We start from the raw sequence: 26972 nt of genomic DNA, 5'->3' as shown, positions 1-26972 counted from the left end.
TAAGAAGCACCCACCCACGTTCTGCAGGTCAGGATGTAATCATCCTGCTGATTAAAAGAAGTCTTGAATTTACATCCCTCACTACTTATCCCCTGAATCTTTTTAAGAAAAACGAATTTTAGGTACAATGAAGCAGATATCAGGGAGAAGAAGGAATTGCAAATGATTCAAGTTGGCCTTCAGGGCTCTCAACTACCAGTTTTTCTCAGCTTTCTCCCATCTCTTCTCACATGACCATCAGGATCCTCCAAACTTATATAAACCCCAAGCACATCCCTACTGCAAGCTCGGCTTCCTACTATTCCATCAGCTGGCAAGTACCTCATCCTTATCCCCACACTTGACTGAGTCAAATCCTGTGCATCCAATTCCCTTTCAAGCACTGCATTTCCTAAGCTCCCTTGTAGCTAAGGCTCTGGATGTGATTTGGTTCCCACCAATCTGATGCACTTGGATAGACATAGTTTTGTAACTACCAGACATCGACAGTGTTAGTGAAGGCAGTGGCTTCTGGACATGGCAGGAGCAGCAGCACCTGTGGCAATCCAGATCTGGACTCTGATCTGAAATTGTTTGGGAGTCATTTTCAGTCTAGGTCTGTTTCTTCAGGCCTCCCCACCACCACCAGTAAATCTGTTAGCTATTTAATACCCTCTGATACATTCCTTTCTGGTATGTTAGCTATACTTGAATTTGTTCTCTAAGACATAACCCAGAATAATAACACAAGCACATCCAGGGTGATGCTAAGTTTAACAACTAGTTCTCTAGGAAAATGTGCAAAAATCTATAAATTGTACTGTTATAAAGGGTGTGTTATACACACTCCTATATAATAAAAGCCCAGGTACCAAATGGCAGGACGACTGGTTGACCAGTCACTATATGCGTTCTGACCATCAGGGGGCAGACACTCAAGCTCAGCTGACTGGGATGAGCACGCTCCTACAGTGGGAGCAGCCACTCAGAGGGTGGGTCCACTAACAATGTCGATGTCTGGCAGTTCCAAAACCAAGTCTATCCAAGTGCATCAGATTGGTGGATCCAAATCGCATCCAGAGCCTTAGCTACAAGGGAGGAAATGCAGTGCTTGGCTTCCAGCCTCTACACGTGAAAGGGGTTGGATGCACAGGATTTGACTCAGTAAAGGGTGGGGATAAGGATGAGGTACTTGCCAGCTGATGGAATAGTAGGAAGCCGAGCTTGCAGTAGGGATGTGCTTGGGGTTTATATAAGTTTGGAGAATCCTGATGGTCATGTGAGAAGAGATGGGAGAAAGCTGAGAACTGGTAGTTGAGAGCCCTGAAGGCCAACTTGAATAATTTGTAATTCCTTCTCCTCCCTGATATCTGCTCGCTGACCAGGATGAGTGGTGCTTCTACAGCAGGCCAGTCCCCGCAGGCCATGCCCCCTACCAGTGCACAAATCCTGTACACCAGGCCTGTAGTTTATAAATAACAAAATATACCATATTCATTAAATATTCCATTTTGCCAATCAATCCTCACAGGATGTTTTTGTTGACTTTGCTTAACTCTTGTGTCCATGGCCAATTAGTTTATAGTCATAATTCAAGCATGATTTGACAAATGAATTTGTATCCCACACCACTCTTTTCCCAATAAATTTAATATTATTAAATCTGACTTATAATCTACTGGTAAACTATTTCTCACACTCATATAAATTATATTCATTAAATTGAAACCTCTTTTAGCTTTATCACTATGATGTCAGAACCTCACTGTTCATCAATGATATGACTAATATCTATGATAGATCAGATCATGCTTTTTAAATACTAGAAGAATATTTTCTCAACTTTCTTCTCTTCACAATGTAATGGCTACAGATCCTTCCCTCTATTAAATATAACCTACATTATAAACATTTTCTCTATAGCTTTCTTAAGACAATCAGCAAAGCTATAAATCAAGACTTGAGTTAGACTGTCTGCCAATTTTCATTGTGCAAATACTCCCATAGTGGCCAATTTTAAGTTATCAATATGAGTAAAGTCATTGAGTGTGGAGTTGAGAAGAAATGTGCACACCTGTATAGTATTTCCACCATACAGATGCAATAGACATATCCTCAAGAGCCTAGATAATACTACAAAGGAGTAACATTATTAGAAAATTATGTATTCAGCTTATTTTTTATAAGCATTAGTATTTTTAAAATATATTTTATTGATATTTTTACAGAGAAGAAGGGAGAGGGATAGAGAGTTAGAAACTTTCTATGAAAGAGAAACATCGATCAGCTGCCTTTTGCACCCCCCCTACTAGGGATGTGCCCACAACTAAAGTACACATCCTTTACTGGAATCAAACTGGAATTCTGCAGGCTGATGCTCTATCCACTGAGCCAAAACTGTTAGGGCTGTGTTCAGCTTACTTAAAATATATTTTTTAATTAATTTCAGAAAGGAAGGGAGAGAGATAGAGTAAAACATCAATGATGAGAGAAAATCATCGATCGGCCAGAGTTTAAAAAACATTTAGTATTTCCCATATCTATTATCTACATGTTAAATCACCACAGACATTTTGTCAAGTTTTTGCCAAGGTCATGCATGACACATTGGTCCAGGCTCGGGAGGATACAAAGATGGAAAAGACTGGTTCTCTCTCCTTATACACTGAGTGGTCAGATTATTATGATCTCTGAACGCATAATAATCTGGCCACTCAGTGTATATCCTGTATAATAAAAGGCTAATGTGCAAATTGTTCCCTCGACCAGGAGTTCAACTAGCAGGCCAGTCTGCCAACTGCCCATGTCTCCTCCCCCTGGCCAGGCTGGCCAGACCCCACCCATGCACAAATTTATGCACTGGGCCTCTAATATATATATATATATATATATACACACACACATACATACTGAGTGGCCAGATTATTATGCGTTCAGAGATCATAATAATCTGACCACTCAGTATATAAGGAGAGAGAACCAGTCTTTTCCATCTTTGTATCCCTCCCGAGCCTGGACCAATGTGTCATGCATGACCTTGGCAAAAACTTGACAAAATGTCTGTGGTGATTTAACATGTAAATAATAGATATGGGAAATACTAAAAGTTTTTCAAACTGTGGCTCTGCCACTTGCTAGTTGGGTGGCCTTTCTTAGGGTATCTTTATTATCCTTGTCTGTAAATTAGGGTAATAATATCTTCCTTATAGAGCTTGGGTGAATATTTATGGTGAAATGATAGTATGTGCATGGTATTCATCAAAACCCTGAAATAACAAAAAATTGAGACAAATTAATACCCAGCCCTAGCCAGTTGGCTCAGTGGGTAAAGCTCCGGCCTGCAGGGGGTGTGCAGGAGGCAGCCAATCAATGATTTTCTCTCATTATTGATGTTTCTATCTCTCGTTCCCTCTCCCTTCCTCTCTGAAATCAATAAAAATATATTTTTTTTAAAATTAATATCCATCCATAGGAATCTGGCTAAGTAAATTGAAGTACAACCATTCAGTAAAATATTGCACAGATGGAAAAAAAGAATGAATGAGCTCTGTATGTACTAGTATGTAATGATCTACAGAAATATTCTTAATGAAACAGCAAAGTGCAGAACAGTCTATGTCATTTGATGCCATTTATGGAAAAGAGAAAAACTTATACACATGCAGAGAATATGTGCAGTACAGACACATAAGAAACTGGTGGTGAGGGAAAGAGGTGAAAGGGAAGCTCACCATTCTATTGAACCTTTGGAATTTTGTTTTGTTTTTAAATATATTTTATTGATTTTTTTTACAGAGAGGAGGGAGAGAGATAGAGAGATAGAAACGTTGATGAGAAACATCAACCAGCTGCCTCTTGCACACCCCCTACCAGGGTTGTGCCCGCAACCAAGGTACATGCCCCTGACCGGAATCGAACCTGGGACCTTTCAGTCCACAGACCGACGCTCTACCACTGAGCCAAACCGGTTTCGGCTGAACCTTTTGAATTTTGAACCATGTGAATGTATTATCTATTCCTGAATATATATGAAAAAATTGATGATGCTACTAGAACCCCTGGCGCAAGAGCAAAGAGCTTCAAAAAATTGGTGGCTCTTAAGATGATAATAATGATTAAATTCCAAAATCCTAGCTCCTAGGAAGAGCTTTGGAGTCAGACCTGGGATGAACTGTGCCTCTGCCCTTCAGCAACTGTGTGACCTTGGACAAACCACTTACCCTTCCTGTGCCTCTGTAAAATGGGAATGACAGTACCACTCTCCTTTGTGCTGCTGTGAGGTTAAAATGAAATAAAGCGTGTTGAGCACGCAGCCTGGTACACAATAAGAACTCAATATGTGTTAGATTTTCTTTTCATTATCAACCAACAGAGAAGTTGGCAAAGACATAAAGCAATATGCAAAAGACAAAATTTAGACAGTAAACAAAATTACTAGTAAGATTAATCTTACTAGTAATTAGAAAAATATATAAATTAAATCCTCAATTGCCAATTGCAAGTGCTGCAGAACTGTGCTCAGGACCCTTCCGTCTGGCCATAGGATCCTATATTAGGCACGTTCTTCCCAGCTTCACCCTCCCAACCTTGACCTCTTACCTGGCAGACAAACATGACAGAGGATGAGTCAACAATGTCTTTTGAGATCAGCTGCCCATATGAGTACTTCTCCACCTTCCCCAGGGTTACCAGCTTCCAGATCTTCTCATCAGGCCAAGACTGTAACAGCTCCATCTGCCTGAGGGGAGAACATGTTAGAATGCGTTGCCCTCCATCACAGAAGGTGCATAGCTCTTAGCAATTTCCAGAGAGGGAACATGTTCTCCTGCTCTTGCAAATGCCTGAGTTAAAGATTTCACACAGCCTCCAATCACCAAGCCTGTAGCCAATCTCCTACCACATATCGCCTTGGCTCCCTCTGCCCTCTTCTCCAGGCCTCCCTTCCAGCCTCTCCCCGCTGCTACTCCTCAAACACACCCGTGCAATCCACCAACTATGATTCTCCCACTTCTGTTCCTCCCCCCAGGAGACTCTTCCCGGCTCCTTGACCACAACCGTGTGGCTCACTAAGCTATTTTCATTCCAAGTAACACTGTGAGAAGGCCTCACTGCAGCTCACCAGCTATTCTGCCCCTCAAGTCCAGCAGTCTTGGCCCTACTTTGGTTTGGGAGGAGCATTCCTACCCATCTCCTATGGCTTATTGGCTTCAGGAGAAGAGTCTGGGGAAGAGTCTGGATTCACCTCTTTTGTTCCCTGTGGTTGAAGGCCCACTGAAGTGACTTCCCCTCCACCTGACCTCATATACTGCATACATGTGTTTGCCTTCCCTCAGATGAGACCCCAATGGACTACTAGCTATACTAGTAGATTTTCTCAGCTCCAACAGATTATGATCTCAGAACTCAGTGACTTAGGCCTCAGTGGGGGCACTGAGTTCCATTGAGAGCACCAAAGGAGAATGGAGTCAGTGCCCTGTCCAAATGAGAAGGGTCTAGAGGCACTAGAAGGAAAGCAGGGCCACCACAGAAGGAGCACCTACTATGTGTCAAACACTGGGCCGCACACGCCCATGATTATCTCATTCAATCCTTACAATGACCTTGGAAGAGAGGTCCCCATTTCACAGAGCAGGAGACTAACACTTGGAGAAGTGACCTATCTAGGGTCACATGGCCGATAAGCATAAGAGCTGAGCCTGGAAAGAAACCAGTGTCATTTCCCACTATATGAACAAATGAACTGCTCCTCCCTTGAGGACTAACTTCCCCCTTGTCAGGCTCCAGATCCTTTATGAAACACTCTTTCAGCTCTAGTTCACAGGGACACTCTGTCTATCATGATTCGCTATTGCCTGCAACCTACGACATGTATTTTCAGTGCCAGTGCCGATGCGTGACTTTCACTCTTTTCTAAAGATAACTGAATGAGCATAGTGCCTGGCACTATGACAACACAGGGATTACAACAGTAAAAAAGTACAGCTAGGGCCTTGCCACCATATTGCTCACTGTCTGATGGGGCAAATAAATTGCCAAGTATTGTATAATCAAGAATTACAGTTTTGCCAAATCCGGTTTGGCTCAGTGGATAGAGCGTCAGCCTGCAGACTGAAAGGTCCCAGATTCAATTCCGGTCAAGGGCATGTACCTTGGTTGCAGGCACATTTCCAGTAAGGGGTGTGCAGGAGGCAGCTGATTGATGTTTCTCTCTCATCAATGTTTCTAACTCTCTATCTCTCTCCCTTCCTCTCTGTAAAAACTCAATAAAACATTTTTTTAAAAAGAATTACAGTTTTAACATAGTGTGATAAAAGCATTGAGAGGCACCCTCTCTATTCTGGGTGGAGAGTAGATGGGGTTGGTTAGTGAGGAGAGATGGTGAGGCCCAGCGACTTCTGAATCAGATATTCTGGGACATCCCCACCCTGAGCCTTACTTCCTTCACCCATATATTAAGGAGAATAAGAGAAATATCCTCACAGGTCTGAATGTGAAATTAGATAAGGCAAGTAGTCTAGAGGTCTTAACACCCTTCCTGGCCAAGCAAGCACTCAATACACATTAGCCATTCTAGTATTACTATTCCACAAGGAAAGGATATTTGGACTGAGATCTGAAGGTATAGTAGGAGTTTGAGAACTTGGGTGTGAGGTGGGTACTGAAGAACATTTCAGAGAGAAAAGCACCTAGAATTTCCCACTGGCCCTGGGACAAAGGTACCTAATAAACACGCAGGGGGAATATGCTGGCTGATGATGGAGTTACCTAAAAAAATCAAACCGATGTTGGGCATCCTTTTTCACTTCGTCGTCCAGCTTATTAGCAATGAAATCATCTTGGTCGACAACCAAGAACTCTGTTTCTTCCATACAGACCACAGTGGCCCTCCTTACTGAAGAACTCAGAAGGCCCATTTCCTGTTGGGTAGACAGGGGCAAAGGCAAGTAAGAGGCTACCTCTCATTTCCTGCTTGAAACCTTGCATACCACTTTCCTGCTTCTATCTCCCCTCTCCCCTTGAAATTTCTCCTCTCCAGACTGCAGGTTCTGCGGCCAGCCCTGTGCTCTTGCTCATCACCCCTTCAGAGGGCCCACTCCTCCCTCTTACTATGTTGCCTGAGGAAAAAGAGGCAACAGACTTGACCAGGCCAGAGTCAGGAAGCTGGAGAGGCCTCACTGAGGAGTAACGTGTCTCTAAGGGGTCATATGGGGAACATACTCCTTAAACATCACAAATGAAGAGTTGCCCTTTGACAGATAAGGGTGCTAGGACCCTCAACAGGGCAGTGACTTGCACAGAAGATAAGGCAGGATTGGGCCTGGCCAAGAGGTTCTAGCAGGAATCTCTCACACTCCAACCCCAGCCCAGGAAGCCAGGCCTTCTTCCATTACCCCAAAACAGTCGCCCTTCTGCAGCAACATCGGGTGGGGGTCTAGGAAGGCGCTGCTGCCATCTTCATCATCGGTCACTGCGACTCTGCCCAAGTAGATGAAATAAAAGCTGTTGCTCTTCTTCCCCTTCTTTATGATCACACGTCTGCGACCAAACCTGGGAAAAGATCATAGCCCTGTGATCTAGTAGCAACCCAGAGCCCGGTGCATGCTGGGAGGAGAGTTGGATTGGTTGTGCCCTTTGCTAGGGAGAATTAAAACACAGGCTGGACTAGAAAGGACTCAGAAGAGCCCAGTCCCAGCTCCATCAAGCTAACGTTGCCCACCTCTGTTAGACTGAAGCTTCCAGAGAACAGAGCCTTTGTCAGTCTGCTTGGTCACACAGTAAATGTTCAATGAACAGTTGTGAAATATATGAATGAACACATGCTGAAAGGATAGGATGAGTGGCTAAATAATTAAAAGCACTGATTTTAGAGTCAGACCAATCCTAGTTCTACCCCTAGCTAGCTATGTGCTGCTGGGCAACTCATATCCCCTTTCTGAGCTTCCATTTCTTTTGTCTGTAAAATATAGAAAATATGCCTAGAAAGAGACAAATAAATGGTCTCATTATGATCTGCAAGAACTCATTACCCTATTGGGAACCCTGAGGGTAGAAGTGCCAGGTCCCAAGAAAACTAGGAGTTAGTTCTTAAGCTCAGGAGGAAGTTTCTGTATTTCAAATGCAAGTTCAAATTTCACTTCTTTCAATATTCATTAATTTCCTTTATTCATTCAATATAAGTTAAACAAATTCCAACTGTGTCTGTCAGGCGCAGTGATAAAGGACACAGATTTAATTCTCAAAATTATGGTCAAGTAGGGAGGTAAATCAGGTTTAAAAATACTTTAAAAGAGGTAAACATGGGATAATTGGAAGCACAGAGAAGGGTATTTAACTCGGCTTAGGAAGGCCAAAGAAAGCTCTAGGATGGTGTCTGGAGTCATCCAGGTGGACAGAGTGATGGAAGAACATCCCAGGCAGAAGGACCCCATGTCCAAAGCCCAAGAGGTGCCCTAGCTGATTTGGCTGAGTGGACTGAAGGGTCCCAGGTTTGATTCCGTCAAGGGCACATGCTCGGGTTGGGGGCATGATCCACAATGGGGAGCATGCAGGAGGCAGCTGATCAATGGTTCTCTCTCATCATTGATGTTTCTATCTCTCTCTCCCTCTTCCTTCCTCTCTGAAATCAATAAAAATCTATTTTAAAAAAACAACAGTTTCAAAGGCCCGGAAGTGGCTAGAAATATGGGCACATTCAAAGGAATAACTGTAACTACCATTAGAAAGGAAAATAGGAGATGGGGAGGAGGTCAGGGGAGTAATGGGAGAGATATCAGGCTCAGTACAAAAGTTGGGCTAAGTTTGGATTTTACTCAGAGGCAATGGGGAGCCCAAAGTCTGCCCTTCAGTGCCTACCAAGGTCTTAGGAATCAGTGGTCTTTATATAAGTGCCCCAGTGTTTTCCAGACTGCTGTCATACCCCTCAACTCCAATCTCCCTGCACTGCCCTCAGCAGGTCCTCTGAATTCTCCTCCCCCTCCTCACTGATCTACCAGCAACAGGAGAGCCAGAGCCAACCCTCTACATAGGGCAAGTGTTACTTCCTTTGTTCCATCGATTTGTCTACACAGCTCCCCCTTATTCACCTATTCAAATTCTCTCAAGAGCTCAAGGTCCAGCTCAGATCCTACTGCCTCCAGAAAGACCTCTCAGACTCAGCTCATAGCAGTATCTCCCCTTCTAAGCTTCCAGAGCATCCACTGGCTTCCTGACTCTGTGGCAGATTCCTGGGGGCAGGGACTAAAGAACAGGTGGACTGAGGACTGCATTAGGCTGGAGTCAATAGTTTCAGGCTTCCTTCTGGCTCTGGGTTTGTTTGGATATAAACCAGAAGCTGTGTCAATGTAGGAAAGAGGTGATGGCCCAGATGACAATGACCAGATGGGAGAAGGCAGGCATATTCAGCCAGGAAATAAGACTCTGGGGTCCAAAGAGCAGAGCCAGTGTTCACTCAAGTGTAGACTTCTAGAATTGGAGCCAGAAAGAACCTCAGAGGTCATATAGCGCAATCTACATTTTCAGGATGAGGAAAGTGGGGCCCTCCCAGGTACTTGCTTGAAGGGCACACTTGAATCAGCACTAGAACCTGAATCTCCTACAATAGACATCTACTGCTTTTGCTGCCAAGCATCTGGTCACATTTTTCTACCAACTGCACCCTGATTTTGCTTTGCAGAAAACACCCTTTCTTGATTGTCAGACAATCAGAGCTTCATTGCCCACTGATGATTCAAGAAAAGCTAACCTCACCGAAGCTGGTTTGGCTCAGTGGTAGAGCATCGGTCTGCGGACTGAAAGGTCCCAGGTTCGATTCCGGTCAAGGGCATGTACATTGGTTGCGGGCACATCCCCAGTAGGGGGTGTGCAAGAGGCAGCTGGTCGATGTTAATCTCTCATCGACGTTTCTAGCTCTCTATCTCTCTCCTTTCCTCTCTGTAAAAAATCAATAAAATATATTTTTTTTTAAAAAAGAAAAAAGAAAAGCTAACCTGGTTCAGAAAGAACTAATTCCAAGAACTAATTCTGACTTGAGGGATTAGGATGTTTATTTACTCTCTTTACCAAGGGATGGAAACCAGGAGGAGAAAAGTTTGGAGTTGTGGCTAGGGCAGTCATCTCTCCATTGTGAGAAGAGTCTGGCTGAGAAGGTGGCTTATGCTATGAAGTGCCAGGAGATGGAGACAGACAGACAGGGTCCTGGTGACACTAAGCCCCTAAACCCAGCTAAGCCTAAAGCTGGAGAACTATTCCAGGACTTTTCAGATAAATGAGTCACCAATACATTCCCCTGGACTGTGTTCTGTCACTTGCAACTGGAAGGATCCTATCTAATCTGCTAATTCCCAGTCCTGGACAATCAACAACTGGCTTTTAACAATCACCATCTTTTGATCTACAGAAAAGCCATATTCTCCTCATTTCACTGAAGAGGATACTAGGCTCAGAAAGCTTAAGTGGCTTGTCTGAGGTCCCAGTGGGGCAGACATGGTATTAAATTACGGAGTCCTAGCTCCATGATTCTTTTTCTTTCCAGGACACCATTCTGCCTGTTCTGGAATCTCAATTTAGGATAGCAGTGACTTGCTCTTCTTCACTAGGCTAGAACAAAGCAGATGGTACCCTCTCCCTGGAATGTCCTTGTCTACACTCCCACCTGTCAAATATACCTGTTCAAATGTCACCTCTGCTGTGAAATTCCCTCGTTCAAACCAACTGGATAATTACCTCCTCCCCGTGGCTTATTACCTGTGGAAAGGATCCTGCATGGTTCATAAAGGATCATAACCTATAATTAGTTGTGATTATGTCTTAGACTGTGACCTCCATGAAGGAAGATATCAGGGCACAAACCTATAGTGACATTACATCCTGGATTTTCAAAATAGGCCTCACCTCAAATACTGTGCGAGGCTATCCCTTGTAGGCCTTCGGAATGTCCTGGAAATAGCAATATGTCCACGCATACCTCTTGAACTTCTCTACTACATGGTATTTACGTGGCGCTTTTTGTGCCATGGGCCCTGTGACAATCTCTTAAAACCTTCACAGAATAATGTCTCAAATGTATAAAATAAAATATAGCAGATTTAGTTTTTAAAAAACAATTTGTGATGTAGCAATATGTGTGCCTCTTTATTAAGGCATCAAATAACAAAGATAGCATAATCTAATAACTACCATATTTTCAAAGATGTGATAACTATTTTTCAAGAAACCTGCAACATTAAATATAATGTGAAAATATTTGTGATTTCTTTTGGTGAAAAAGTTACAATAATGTCTAATAATACAGTTGTTTGCTACATACATCCATGATTAAAGAAAATGATAAATTTCAGCTAGAAATTAAGAAAAATACAGATTTCGGCAGTGTGGAACATTTAGGCAACATGGTATGGTGCTTTGCAGGAAAGCATGCGCATTTGTGCTTGGCCAGTAGCGGCCTTGCAGGCTTGGGAGGACTGCAAATCTGGTCTTTTTCCCTTAGGATAAGAGCTCATGGCTGGTTGTTCAGCGCCCTGACCCAGCCTAACCATGCTGGTGCTGTTTGAAACATCCATCAGCTACGCCATCTTTAAGGTTTTGAATGAGAAGAAACTTCAAGAGGTTGATAGTTTGTGGAAAGAATTTGAAATTCCAGAGAAAGCAAATAAAATAGTTAAGCTAAAACATTTGGAGAAATTTCAGGATACAGCAAAAACATTAGCAGCATTCACAGCTCTGATGGAGGGCAAAACCAACAAGCAACTAAAAAAAGTACTGAAAAAAATAGTAAAAGAAGCCCATGAACCCCTGGCTGTAGCTGATGCTAACCTAGGAGGTGTCATAAAGGAAAAGCTGAATCTTAGTTGCACCCATAGTCCTGTTGTTAATGAACTTATGAAGAATTTGTTCACAGATGGATGGATGAATACCTGGTGTAGAAACACAAGAAATGGCGCTATGTGTCTTGGGTTGGCCCACAGCTTGTCCCGGTATAGACTGAAATTTAGTGCTGATAAAGTGGACACAATGATCATTCAGGCAATTTCCTTGTTGGATGATTTGGATAAAGAACCAAACAACTACATTATGAGGTGTAGAAAATGGAATGGCTGGCATCTCCCTGAATTAGGAAAAATAATTTCAGATAGCTTGACTTACTGTAAATGTTTGCAAAAAAGCTGGTGATAGGAAGAATTATGCCCCGGCCCAACTTTCTGAATTACTGCCAGAGAAAGTTAAAGCAGAAGTGAAAGCAGCTGCAGAGATATCTATGGGGACCGAGGTTTCAGAAGAAAATATTTTCAACATTCTGCATCTTTGCACTCAGGTGACTGAAATATCAGAATATAGAACCCAGCTCTATGAATACTTACAAAATCAAATGATGGCCATTACACCCAATGTCACATCATGGCTGGAGAATTAGTTGGAGCACGGCTCATTGCTCATGCATGTTCTCTTTTGAATTTGGCCAAACATGCAGCTTCCACAGTTCAGATTCTCTGAAAAGGCACTCTTCAGAGCTCTAAAGAGACCTAACTCTGGTTTCATTTATCATGCTTCGCTTATAGGCTAGACCAGTCCCAAACACAAAGGAAAGATTTCGCGAATGTTGGCAGCAGCCCAAACTGTTTTGGCTACCCGGTATGATGCTTTTGGTAAAGATTCCAATTCTGCGATGGGAGTTGAGAACAGAGCCAAATTAGAGACCAGGTTGAGGGTCATTGAAGATAGAGAGATAAGGAAAATAAGCAGAACAGGAAAGGCATTAGCAAAAGCAGAAAAATATGAGCATAAAAGTGAAGGGGTCTTATGATCCTTCTGGTGACTCCACACTGCCAATCTGTTCTAAAAAATACAAGATAGAACAGGTAGATCAAGAAGATGAAATAATTGAAAAGGCAAAAAAAGCTAAGGTTAAAATTAAAGTTGAAGGAGAAGGAGGAGGAGGAGGAGGAGGACTACTGGTACTAGTAGTGGAAGAACAGGAGACATCTGTGAAAAAGAAGAAACACATTAAGGAAGAACCGCTTTCTGAGGAAGAACCATGCACCAGCACAGTGGTTCCTAGTCCAGAGAAAAATAAGGTAATGGGGACTATGGAAAGGAATCACAATTGGATCACCTGGATACATAGTCCTTAAGATTCAGTCAAGAGTATGCCAGAGATGCTCCCTAAGATAATTGAGGATGAACCAAGATTTAGTGAAACAAAGTGACTACTCATCTATAGCTTTCAAACCTATTGTGTCTTGACACCAACTCTGTTAACTTTATTATGTCATTATTTTTAGTCTTTGTAATCCAAATAAAAGTATTTTCTTGGTAAAAAAAAAAAAGGGGGGGGGAGGAAGGAAGGAAGAGAGGAAGGGAGGAAGGGAGGAAGGGAGGAAGGGAGGAAGGAAGGAAGGAAGGAAGGAAGAAAGGAAGGAAGGAAGGAAGGAAGGAAGGAAGAGAGGGAGGGGAAAGGAAGGAAAAGAAAAATACAGATTTCCTTTTTTCCTCATCCCAGTTCAAGACCCTTGCCCTGGTTCCTGTCTGGATGTACTAGTAATATAATCATCTGTGATCCATCCTGGCTTTTTGGGGCCTGGATTTGAGCCTCAGCTCTGCTATTCATTATCTGGGTGATCTGAGATGAGTCATTTCCCCTTTATGAGCTTCCATTTTCTTATCTGGAAAATTAGAGAATTGGAACAGATCCTCTCCTTAATTCTGGGTAGAATCTCAGTGAACGAATGAGATAAATTGTGCTGCAACCATAAGAGTGAGCACTAAGGTGAACTAACAGATGGCTTTCCTCGGCTGACACTCAGCAGAGAGGCTGGCACACCTGCCATGGCCTTCTCAGCCCGCTCTCCCTGCCCAACCCAGCTCCAGCCCGGGGCCAGGGGGCCTTCACTGACCGTTCAAAGCGGAGGACCTTGGCCAGAAGCAGCTGCAGGGTCTCTGAGTAGTTCCGGTAGCAATCCAGGACCTGCAGGAAGTTACACAGGGCCTGGACGTCCTGCTCTGTCCTCCAAGAAGGCATCTTCTGTGCTATCTCAATGGCCCTTGGAGGGAAGAAACCCTAGGGAGAGAGAACCAGAGTGACAAACAGGACCCAACAGTTTCCCCCATGGGCCAGAGGACAACTTCTCACACTGCTGCTCTCACACTTTCCCACCCCAACACAACAGTGGCTGACATGTCCTTACTGTGTGCCACGCACCAGGATACACTTACACACACCATCTCACTGCACCTTCGCTCAGCCCATGAAGCAAGACACTATTATTATTCCCATCGACAGGTGAAGACACTTAGATTAAAACCTAGATCTGCTACATGTCAAAGCCTATATTCCCAACTACTGGCCATACTGCCACTGCTGTTCACTGACCCCCACCCCAGGCAATATGAGCTCCCTAAGCTCTAGGGGCCCCTCGGCACATGCACACTGCAGTCAGGGGAGACCTTCCTTGTCCCAGCCTATACCTTGGCATGCTGCAGAAGACTAAGGAACTACAGAGACTATTAGCTAACCCTCATGAACCAGGACTCATGGACCAGTGGGAACAGATCTACCCATTCACCCTCTACTCCCACCTATTGAGAATTTGGTACTTAAGTAGTTAACACCCCCACTGGTGGCCCATTGCATTTAGGATAAAAACTTAACTCCATGCCATGCCTAGGGGTCCAAGTGATCTGACTCCCTACCTCCTTAAACCCATTCAACCTCACAGCTTCTGTCTTGCCTCTTTTTTTAATTTTTTATTATGGTCTCACATAATTGTCCTTATCCCCCCATTACCATCCCAAACCCCTCCCTACATATGCCTTGCCTCTTTATTCTCTAATCTCTAGCCGTCTACTCATTTCTTGGAGGTGTCAAGTTTGCTTCTGTCTTGCAGTTTTTGCTTGGGCTATTTCCTTTGCCTGGAATGTACTTCCCCTGGATTCTCCCATAGATATGGCTGCCCCCTCCTCATTCTAATCTCAACTCCTATGTCCTCAGAAAAATCCTACTGGATCAACTGAACTAAAATACCGGAGCCCTTGCCCACACAGTGTAGCTCAGTGGTTGAGCATCAGCCTGGGAACCAGGAGGTCATAGTTCGATTCCCTGTCAGGGAACATGCCCCCGGCTGTGGGCTTGATCCCCAGTGTGAGGCGTGCAGGAGGCAGCCGACCAAGTGCGGGAGCTCTCCCTGCTGGTTCTGCTCGGCTATAAAGCAGCAAACATGTGGGGTGTGGGGAGGCTCACAGTCTTGGAATGACAGAACTGGAAAGGATCACTGAGATCGCCCTGTTTTATAGACGAGGAAACTAAGTGGCTAGCTCAAGGTGACACACTGCGCTCCTGACAGAACCCAGGTTCTGATGCCCAGACCAGTGCTTCTTCCAGGTCATGATGCTAAAAGAAAATTCCCAACATCAAAGTCTGAACTGTGCATACCGACTCTGCCACGAAGTCCATGGTATCAAATGTGATTCGGCCTTGTTTCTTTTTCTGGAAAGGAAAAAAAAAAATGAAAGAGGAACAGGAAGGAGAATCAACAAGACTGCATAGAATTCTGCATTAAACTCTTCTTTATACCTGGACCACTGTAGTAGGCAGGAAGCCATGGGAAGTCTAACTGTGTGGCTTCCTATATCCACCTCTGCTCAAAAGGTCAACTCAGCACAAAACTTGGGCCCAGAAGTACAGCAAATTGTTGTGAAGAGAGAGAAAGACAGGGGTGTAGAGAGGAAAGGAGAATAAAGAGAGAAAGCGAAAAGAGAAAAGTAAGGGGGGAAAGAAACAAATGGAAAAGGGAAAGAAAACAACAGAAAGGAGGGATAAAAAGGAAGAAACAAACAAAGCCAACCTTCGTTGACCACCTGTAAGGAGCCAGGCATGGAGCAGCTTCCTTATCTTACTCCATTTCATCTTCAAAACAAAGCAGGTATTAAGCTCCTTTTTGGATGTGAATGGAGTGAAGACTTGCCCAAGGATTATTCAGCAAATAAATGGTTCTTGTCTAGAGGATAGCCAGGAGGAAGAGGTGTCTTCAAAATATATTAATTTAAATGTCTTTAGATGGGGCATGTCCTTGCTCTCCAGCTGGCCACAGGCCCTTTCTGCTACATCTTAAACTAAGCCACATACATGTAGTTATATAACCTTCTGACCCTCAGAAAGCAAACTAAGCCCTAGCCCGTTTGGCTCAGTGGATAGAGCATCGGCCTGGGTTCCATTCAGGTGAAGGGCATGTACCTCAGATGCAAGTTCCTCCCAAGCCAGGGCCCTGATTGGTCACATGCAGGAGTCAACCAATCGATGTGTTTCTCTCACAACGATATTTCTCTCTGTCTTTTCCTCTCTCTCCCATTCTCTAAAATCAGTGGGAAAGTATCCTTGGGTGAAGATTTAAAAAAAAAAAAAAAAAAAAAAGGCAATCTAAAACATTCTTCCTTTGCCCCATCACCACCACCCTACGCTCCATCTCCTTGGCTACTTTCTTCAGAAACCACTTTGGGAAATTTCTTGGATTGAATCACTGCATGCAAGGAGAAAGCAGAGGCTGTCACTCCAGGAAAATGGGCAGGGAAAACTTTGGAGCCCTTGAAAGTAATGAAAACAACTTTGGAGAACCAGAACAAGTTAATGAAATGGTGATCAACTTTTCTGAGCCAAAAATGGGCTTATGATCTACCTTTGGGATAAAACATTTGAAATGGGGACATTCTAGAAAAATCTAGAAAACATGGTCTCCAGAGCAAACAGGGCCCTGACAAATGTTCCCTTCTCATTTAAGTAAGGAAAGAGGAAAGAAGGGAGAGGAGATAAATGGCTGGTGGACATTCAGAAAACCCAGTTGGATTTCTTCTGGCTCTTTTGATCACTGTCAGAATGGAGATGGCTTCTTTCCCACTCCATGTTAGCTTCCACATGAAGTGAGTTGTACTAGTTGAACACTACCAGCCCCCGGTCTTCCATACGGAGGAGGGACAGACTCCTTGGTAGATGTGCAAGGAGAAACGGCATAATCATGCCCTTCCCCTTCCCTCAGTGCTCACATTCTCTCTGCCCTTCTCTGCTGGAAGCTCAAGGCTGGAGGCTCCACTGCTGTAGTGGAGACCTGCTGTGGTCTAGCACAGCTTGTGACTGCTTGTGAAAGGCTGTCTAACTCTGGGGTTCAGTATTAGGTAAACCTCTCACTTGATGGTCCAAGTCATTTTCTCTAATATAAATGTCATCATTAATATAAGTGACGGTTGAAACTAGATCACCAACTTACACCATACACAAAAAATAAACTCAAAATGGATACAGGGCTTAAACATAAGACAAGAAACCATAAAAAATACTAGAGGCATCCACAGGTAGCAAAATCTCTGACATATGCCGAAAAAACTTCTTCACTGATACTGCCCCTAGAGCAATGGAAGCTAAAAAGAAAATAAACAAATGGGACTACATCAAAATAAAAAGCTTTTTTACAGCAAAAGAAACCATCAACAAAACAACAAGAAAGTCCACTGTATGGGAGAACATATTTGCAAATGTTATCACTGATAAAGGTTTAATTTCCAACATCTACCGACAGCTTATAATACTAAATAAAAGGAAGATAAATGATCCAATTAAAAAATGGGCAATGGATTTAGATACCATTTCCCCAAAAATAAGACAGTGTCTTATACTAATTTTTGCTCCCAAAGATGCGCTAGGTCTTATTTTCAGGGGATGTCTTCTTTTTCCATGAAGAAGAATACGGTACACATTTATTGTTAAATGAAAATAAAGGAAATTTATTACCTGTATACGGTACGGTAGTACGGTAGTTGTCAACACAAACCAGACAAACTGTGAATCCTACAGTATCAAGAATTTACTCATTGCCGGGACCGGTTTGGCTCAATGGATAGAGCGTCGGCTTGGGGACTGAAGGGTTCCGGGTTCGATTCCGGTCAAGGGCATGTACCTTGGTTGCGGGCATATCCCCAGTAGGGGGTGTGCAAGAGGCAGCTGATCGGTGACTCTCTCATCGATGTTTCTAACTCTCTATCTCTCTCCCTTTCTCTCTGTATAAAAATCAATAAAATACTTAAAAAAAAAAAAAAAAGAATTTACTCATTTATTCAATAACTAGCATGTCATCATCTTCTGGAACATCATCATAACAATCCAATTCCTGAATTTCCTGGTGAATTTCTTGTGACTCCATTTCTTTCAGAATCAGTGGACCAAATCTCTCATGTTTAGCCTAGGGGGGGCCTTATTTTTGGGGGGATGCCTTATATTTCAGTCAGAAGGAAACCTGTAAGTAGGTCTTATTTTCGGAGGATGTCTTATTTTCGGGGAAACATGGTAGAATATTTTCAAAAGAAGATAGAAGGAAGGCCAAGAGGCACATGAAAACATGCTCAAAGTCACTAATTATCTGAGACATGCAAATCAAAACAACAATGCAGTACCATCTCACACCTGTCAGAATGGCCAACATCAACAAATCAATAAACGACAAGTGTTGGCGAGGTTGCGGAGAAAAAAGAACCCTCCTGCACTGCTGGTGGGAATGCAGACTGGTGCAACCACTGTGGAGAACAGTGTGGAGCTTCCTCAAAAAACTGAAAATGGAACTCCCATTTGACCCAGTAATCCCACTCCTAGGAATATATCACAAGAAACTAGAAACACCAATCAGAAAGGAAATATGCACCCCTATGTTCATAGCAGCATAATTTACAATAGCTAGAATCTGGAAACAGCTTAGGTGCCCGTCAGCAGATGATTGGATCAAAAAACTATGGTACATATACACAATGGAATACTATGCTGCCATAAAAAGAAGGAATTCTTATCATTTGCAGCAACCTGGATGGAATTGGAGAACATTATGCTGAGTGAAATAAGCCAGTCAATGAAAGAAAAACACAACATGATCTCACTCATTTATGGATAATAAAGAACATTATAAACTGATGAACAAAAAGATACAGAGACAGTAAAGCAACAGACAGACTGTCAAATTACCTCGGGAAGGGTAGGGAGATATGGGGGAGATAAGAGATCAACCGAAGGACTTGTATGCATGCATATAAGTATAACCAATGGATGCAAAACTCGGGGGGTGAGGGCATGTATGGGAGTTGGGGGGAGGGCAATGGTAAGATATAAGATACACATATAATACCTTAATAAAATAGAAAAAGAAAAAAATATATAAGTGACAGTTGAATTCTCCCTTCTAGTTTACCCTTTGTCTTCTTTCTCAGATGGCACAGATCTGGGACTGGGGAGTGGGGTGCTATTTATAGGACCCCCTTTAAACCCTGATAATCCTGCTGAGCCCAGCTGCTTACATCCCAGAAGGAGAAGATGGGGTGCCTTCTTCGAGCAGTCTCAGTGATCTGATATTCCCGGAATCCCCTGAGGCCTTGGCGGAACATTTTACACACTCGGATCATCACGATGATTTCCAGGATGATGTGGTATAGCCCCTGTGGAAACAAAACAAACACGAGCAGTGAAAACTGTCTGTTTTCAACCATCAACAGCAGGCTGGATAATGTAGAAGATGAAATGTAATAGGATTAAATTTAGTGTGCTGGAGTGATGATTACATTTTCAGGACTATTGAAATCCTATTAGTAGCTTGAAATTGCCCACAGTGGGAATATTTATGCCACATAAAGACTGGCAACTACTAAATGGGAGCATCTGCCACCCCAAGGGATAGTTATTAAAATATTAACCAGTACAGCTTTCGTTAAATGTCAAGTCCTTCACTTTGGTCCAGAAAATAAAGAGCAAAAGTAATGACAGGATGTGAGGAGTGATGCAAAGAGCCTGAACTTGGGAACCAGGTGGATCGGAGGGAAGAATGGAAGATAGATGCAATATTGCTGGGTTTAAAGGTAGAGGAAGGGGACGAGCAAGCCAAGAAATGTACTGTGTTTCCCGGCATATAAGACGACCCCCTAATTTTACAGTTAAAACATAGGTTTAGGCCTATATTCGCTGTATAAGACTACCCCCCACTTCCGAGGCAACACCAGTTCTTTTTTTAATAGACCGCCTCTCTGACTCTGGCCAATCTGAGCAGGCTTTTTACTAGAACACAGTGTAGCTTCGGGTACAGAACATGTACACTGTGTTCTAGTAAAAAGCCTGCTCAGATTGGCCAGAGTCAGAGAGGCGGTCTATTAAAAAAAGAACTGGTGTTGCCTCGGAAGTGGGGGGTAGTCTTATACAGCGAATATAGGCCTAAACCTATGTTTTAACTGTAAAAGTAGGGGGTCGTCTTATATGCCGGAAAACACGGTAGATAGTCTTTAGAAATTAGAAAAGTCAAGGAAATGGATTTTTCCTTAGAACACTGAGAAAGGAACAGCCCTGTTAACACCTTGATTTGAGTTCAGGAAAACTCATGCCAGACTTCTCAACGATATAAGGTAATAAATTTGCAGTGTTAAGCCACTAAATTGTGGTAATATGTTAGAGCAGCACAGAAAACTAACATAACACCTAATGTAAGATGGGACCATCTCATCTTTTCCCTGGGAATTTGGAACTGGAACTGAAAACAAACCCCGAATATGAATTTGGGAGTAAAGGCAGTCACTCTCTACCTGCAAGTAGGTAGAGGGAATAAGGATGCAAATCCAGAATGTGAAACCATCTACAAGTCATCTAACCCAGTTTCTTCAAAAAGTCAATTTCACAAGGAAAAAAGAACAAGATGTGTCAAGAAACTTACAAACAGCCGAAACCGGTTTGGCTCAGTGGTAGAGCATAGGTCTGCGGACTGAAAGGTCCCAGGTTCGATTCCGGTCAAGGGCATGTACCTGAGTTGTGGGCACATCCCAGGTTGGGGGTGTGCAAGAGGCAGCTGGTTGATGTTTCTCTCTCATCGACATTTCTAGCTCTCTATATCTCTCCCTTCCTCTCTGTAAAAAATCAATAAAATATATATATTTTTTTAAAAGATTAAAAAAAAAAAAAGAAACTTACAAACAAATGCAAAACAAAACTTTTACTGGACAGTAATTCATCATAAAAAGCTGTAAGGTACATTTTAGGAACAAATAAGGAAATTGAATATGACTGGGTATTAGGTGATGCAGGGAGTTCATTTTAACTTTCTTAGTATTGTGGGTTTGTTCTTAAAGTATGCACCTTGCTGGGCCGGCATGACTCAGTTGAGTGTCAACCTATGAACCAGGGGGTCACAGTTCGATTCCCAGTCCAGGCACATGCCTGGGTTGCAGGCTCGGCCCCCAGGGTGGGGCATGCAGGAGGCAACCAATCAATGATTCCCTCTCATCATTGATGTTTCTATCTCTCGCTCCCTCTCTCTTCCTCTTTGAATAGATAGATAGATAGATAGATAGATAGATAGATAGATATAGTGCAGTTTTAAATGATTCATCAAACATACACCTGCATACATGCACACACATAAACACATAAAGCCAATATGGCAAAACTGTTGACTGTAAAATCTAAGCAATGATCATTATATATTTTTCAACCTTTATTTTTGAAACTTCCCATAATTTTAAAAATGCAAAAACTGCCGAAACCGGTTTGGCTCAGTGGATAGAGCGTCAGCCTGTGGACTGAAAGGTCCCAGGTTCAATTCTGCTCAAGGGCATGTACCTTGGTTGCAGGCACACCCCTAGTAGGGGGTGTACAAGAGGCAGCTGATGGATGATTCTCCTCCCTCGGTGTTTCTAACTCTATCCCTCTCTCTTCCTCTCTGTAAAAAATCAATAAAATGTATATTTTAAAAATGCAAAAACTATTTTTTAACTTCTGATAATAACGACATCACAAACAAAATGAAAAGACAAACTGAAGATTGGAAGAATATATTTGCCATGCATATAATTGACAAAGCACTACTATCCAGAATTATAAAGGATTATTATTGCAAAGGATTACTATCCAGAATTTTAATTTAAAAAATTCTACAGCCCTGGCCAGTGTGGCTCAGGTTGGAAGTCATCCTGTGCAGCAAAAGGTTGCCAGTTTGATTCCAGCTAGGGCACCTGCCCACGTTGTGAACATAATACCCAGTAGGAGGTGTATAGGAGGTAGCCGATTGATGTTTCTCTCTCTCTCCCTCTCCCTCCTTCTTTCTGTCTAAAAGAAAGGAAAAAAGGGAGAGAGGGAGGGAAAGAGGGAAGGAGGGAGTAAGGAAAACCCTACAAATAAAAATAATAATAACCCAATCAAAAAATGAGCAAAGGATATGAACAGGTAATTCAAAGGGAAAACTCAAATGACCTGTACACAATGATGTAGTGAAAAGATTCTGAATACCACTAGAAATAATGGAAATGGAAATTAAAGTAACAAGAAACCATTTGCACTTATCAGACTGGGGAAATGAAAAACATGTTGGAGAGCAATTTGGCAGTATTTTTAAAGTTGAGGATGTGTGTCCTTTACAATAAAAAAATTGTATGCACCTTAAATATACACTTTAGAGAAACTTACACATGTGCACAAGAAGATAGCCGTGAGGATGACCATGCACACTGTAACGGTGGAGAGCTGAAACAACTGCTTTCCATCAGTAGGGAACATATCAACACATTGTAGTGCAGTCACAGGATTGAAAATAGCACTAGCTGTGTATGTCAATGTGGATAATGCTCATACATAATTTTGAGTGGGGGAAAAGTGAAATACGATGACATTTATATGCCATTTTTTAAAATGTGCTGCCTACCATACAGTTCCTTATGGATACTTCCCATAGCTATGTATACATCCATATGTAATAAAACTTAAATATATACAATAGATAGGAAGGATACACATCAACCTCAGGAAAGTAGTTACCAGTGAGGAGAAAGGGAGTGGATGGTAAGGAACCTATATCTGTAATCTTTTCTTGAAGATTATATATCTAGCCCTAGCTGGGTTGGCTCAGTGGATAGAGAGAGCATCGGCCTGCAGAGGGAAGGGTCCCGGGTTTGATTCTGGTCAAGGACACATGCTTGGGTTCCCAGTAGGGGGCGTACAAGAGGCAACCAATAGATGATTCCCATCACTGATGTTTCTACTTACCTCTCCCTCTCCCTTCTTCTCTGAAATCAATAAAAAATATATTTTAAAAATAAAATTTTATTTTAAAATATTATATATCTAAAGTAAATATGGAAAAGGCTTCATTAATAAAATGAATACTTATTGAAAATAATTTGGGGAACAGCGCGGGTCCTAGACCAGGAGTAGGAACGGCCAGGGAGCGCCCGGACCATGAGCTCACCCACCTCCCAGCTCGGCCCTCGCGGCTTCCTGACGGTCGTGCTGCGGGGTTTGCTGCGTTGGAGCCGCAGGTAGAGAGAGTGGCCTTTTAGATACCGAGCCCCCAGTTTCCCGGGTAACCAGGACACGCTTTCCAGCCAAGACTCGCTTTCCCCGGGGAGCTGGCTGCCGAGGACCGGAGGCATGCTGGCCTTTGCAGGCGGTTGGAAGCGAGACGCCATTGCTCCGCCGGCGCCTGGGCGCAGGTAACTCCGGGGCCCGCCCGCCGGCTCGGTGCTCACAGAGCCCAGCTGCCCTCCAGGAATGTCACGATCCGCCTCTGCCGGCGTGTTTTGTGACTCAGGAAGATCCTTTTTTGTTCCAGACCGGACGGAGCCTCTGTTCTCAAAGCTAGTGCTCGTGGTGTGTCCAGCACAGGAGCAGACTGTTCCAGAACACAATGACGATTGCAGTCCATGTGCTGGGAAAGGAGGCAGTGCTCTTGGGAGGAACAGCAGAGACCGCAGGCTTCAAGCTGAAGCCAGCAGAGCCCCAGCCAGTGGGCAGGTCCCAGGATGAAGAATTTTGGAATGAATATCAGGATCTACAACAGCTGAGCAGGAATACTCACACAAAAACTGAGCCTGTGTGTGAGAGGGCTGTGCCTACTCACCAGATCCTAGACTTTCCTGAGCAGACAAGCATCAAAGACTGGACAGTGGCACCTGAGTTCATCTTGTCTGAGTCCCAGGGTTAAACCTCAAAAGTAACATTGAAAATCATCAATCTGAATGCTTTTCTGACTTAGAAATGCCAACACTGTAAGAGAGTGAGAATGTTGGAGCATGCTTCCAGAGAGGCCGTGACTATAGAGTTATCAGTGCTGACTCCAGTCCAGGCCTTGACATACGGTCTCATGGCCCCTTCCCAGCGCGTAGGCCTTCTTTCAAGGGCAGAGCAGGACTGACTCCGTTTTGTACTGTGTAACTGCCTTGTATAACTATGTCTCCTACATAAGCCCTTTCCGAGAAAGACCACAAGATGTATCAATTACCCAACCCACCCTTAAATCAGCCAATAGAAATACAGAGGGAAGTAACCCAGCGGAACTGGACCCTGGCCCTCACCCCACCAATCAGAACCAGCCAACTCAGTGGTCCGAGCATCACCCCACCACCCAACCCTAAACCCTATAAAAAGACCACACTTTCAGAGCTCGGGGCTCTCTGCATTCTGCCACTTCGTCGGTAGAGGCAGGGAGACCGGACTCGAGTTTGAATAAAGGCTCTTTTGTTTTTTGCATCGGACTCGGCTCCCTGGTGGTCCTTGGGGATCTTGAAATCTGGGCATAACAACACCAGAAGACATAGTCTCAAAAACAGACAGAGTAAAAGTTCCCCAGAAAACAACAGTCAAAGAGAATCATGGTGATATGCACAGGGTGGGGAAATGTCACCAAGACTTTTCAGTGAAGGAAAGAGAGAAACTTTCAACATGGAGACAAGAGCTACTGAAGCTTTTAGATCGTCACAAGAAAGAACGTTCAGGAGAGAAGTCTTTTAAATGTCAGGAATGCAGGAAAAGCTTTAGAGGTAGTTCTGACCTTATTAAGCACCAAAGAATTCATACTAAAGAGAAACCGTATAAATGCCCACAGTGTGATAAGAGATTTAGGTGGAGTTCAGATCTTAATAAGCACTTCACATCACATCAAGGATTTAAAACCATATAAATGCTCATGGTGTGGGAAAAGTTTTGGTCAAACTTCAAATCTACACACACACACACCAAAGAACTCACACCAGAGAGAAGCCCTTTACATGCCATGAATGTGGGGGGAAATTCATCCAGAACTCCCACCTTATTAAACACCAGAGAACCCCCCTATAGCATATGCATGAGAAACTTCAGCAGGTGGTCAAGCCTTCTCAGGCACCAGAAACCACCAATGAAGGGAAGCTTGTTCAATATCCTCAGATTGAAGAATTTTACCAAGTGGAGCTTGACCTTAAAGTTCATGAAAATGCAAATTTATGAAGCATAAAAAATTTTTCATCTGGAAAATTTGGGGATATAAACTTTCACAGAGAGGAATCAAGCTGGACTCTGCAGGGGACATAGTAGTAGTTATATTATTACTGTTTTTACTTAGCCTTTGGGGAATTTCTTAGCGAAAGGTGTTTGAAAAACAGTCTGAATGAGGGAAAAATCTGTTTGGGATTGTACCTGGCAGAATAGCAAATTCAGCCTCAAATAGTACATGAAACTATGAATTAATCATCTGTGGTCACAGACATAAATATTGTTGATTTTCCCAACTACTCTTAAACATGTAATAGAAACATTTGTAGCATGGTCTTTTGTAACAAAAGCAACAACAGCCTTGTTTTATTGCATACCATTACTTCGGAGTTATAGGGTAATTTCAATAGTCCCATAGGGTAGAAATGAATTCTAATGTAAAGTTTTCCAAGAACCAAATTGGACTTTCTTCCTCTCTCGTCATTAGACATCATGTGAGTCCCTGAACTTTTTAGCTACTTTAACTCTTGAATCCTGTTAGCACAAATTTTCTGTGATGGAATCATATTTACTTCATCACTAGGGTATCTGTCAAATAACTAATATCTTATGCTTCTCATTGGTGGTATTTGAGAAAAGAAAACATTTCTAGTAGATCATATGGAAACAGTTGAAATTTTTGGTCATGTGCCAAAGCCGGTTTGGCTCAGTGGTAGAGCGTCGGTCTGCGGACTGAGGAGTCCCAGGTTCGATTCCGGTCAAGGGCATGTACATTGGTTGCGGGCACATCCCCGGTAGGGAGTGTGCAAGAGGCAGCTGGTCGATGTTAATCTCTCATCGACGTTTCTGGCTCTCCCTTCCTCTCTGTAAAAAGTCAATAAAATATATATATATATATATATATATATATATATATATATATATATATTTTTTTTTTTTTTTAAAAGGTTATTGTCCCTTTAAAAAAAAAAAAAAAGAAAGGAATTTTTGGTCATGGAATATGTATTAGATGTAAAAAAAAATTTTCTGAAAAACAAAGTAAACTGTTTTCTTCCCTCACAAGGTTAATAGGACAAGACAATTATAAAAATTAGCACTTTCCTGAGGCCCAAAATAAAATTAATTGGAGTTTATGGTCAAAAAAAAGAAAAGAAAAGAATTCGCCTATGTTGGGCACTATTCTAAACCCTATTATGTACTTAACCTTCAACAATAAGTCTATGCAAAGCAAAAAACAGGCACAGTAAATCAAAACAGGCACAGTAACTTGCCTTATACTAATATTAGTCATATAACTAATAGGTGATAGGAAATTGAACCCAGCAGTGTGGCCCCAGAATCCTTAAGTTTAACCTATTACTTCACCCTGCTGCTAGGCCTTATTTTCTCTGGATCTGGTAATAGTAGAAAGGGTGGGGATAGAGCAGCGGAGTGGGACTCAGGCTGAGTGTAGTCTCTGACTCATCCAGTATCGAGGGGGTAGTAGGCTACATGGTAGGGCTCAGAATTTAGTCTCTCTTTCCTTTTTTTCTCCTTTTTATTAAATGTATTGGGATGACACTGGTTAATAAAATTATACAGGTTTCAGGCGCACAATTCTACAACACCTCAAAAATTCAGTCTTGCCCAGCGGGCATGGCTCAGTGATTGAGTGTCAACCTGGTCATGATTTAATTCCCTGTCAGAGCATATGCCCGAGTTTCCGGCTTGATCCCCAGTGTGGAGCGCGTGAGAGGCAGCCGATCAATGATTCTCA

General features: G+C 42.8%; 1 protein-coding gene and 2 pseudogenes across 3 annotated transcripts in view; 2 read left to right on the top strand and 1 right to left on the bottom strand.

Moving 5' to 3' along the window:
* CNBD2 (cyclic nucleotide binding domain containing 2) overlaps positions 1 to 26972 on the bottom strand; it is a 51737-nt gene that overhangs the window by 24114 nt on the left and 651 nt on the right. The window contains exons 2-7 of the mRNA XM_084888650.1: positions 19297 to 19434; positions 15404 to 15457; positions 13869 to 14032; positions 7371 to 7527; positions 6745 to 6896; positions 4579 to 4717 (exon numbers count right to left, since the gene is read on the bottom strand). Coding sequence (XP_084744776.1) covers positions 4579 to 4717; positions 6745 to 6896; positions 7371 to 7527; positions 13869 to 14032; positions 15404 to 15457; positions 19297 to 19434 — 804 coding nt within the window. The remainder of the gene's footprint in view (positions 1 to 4578; positions 4718 to 6744; positions 6897 to 7370; positions 7528 to 13868; positions 14033 to 15403; positions 15458 to 19296; positions 19435 to 26972) is intronic.
* Positions 11506 to 13106, top strand: LOC311624722 (nucleolar protein 58-like; annotated as a pseudogene). Its single transcript has 2 exons — positions 11506 to 12289; positions 12563 to 13106. The product of its transcript is annotated as a nucleolar protein 58-like (transcript).
* On the top strand, positions 23590 to 25569 carry LOC311624715 (zinc finger protein 75D-like; annotated as a pseudogene). The gene is made up of 3 exons: positions 23590 to 23948; positions 24408 to 24441; positions 24556 to 25569. The product of its transcript is annotated as a zinc finger protein 75D-like (transcript).

Source organism: Pipistrellus hanaki (assembly GCF_964339955.1).
Source record: "Pipistrellus hanaki genome assembly, chromosome: 6".
Lineage (NCBI taxonomy): Eukaryota > Metazoa > Chordata > Mammalia > Chiroptera > Vespertilionidae > Pipistrellus > Pipistrellus hanaki.
This window is presented reverse-complemented; position numbering and strand designations above follow the sequence as displayed.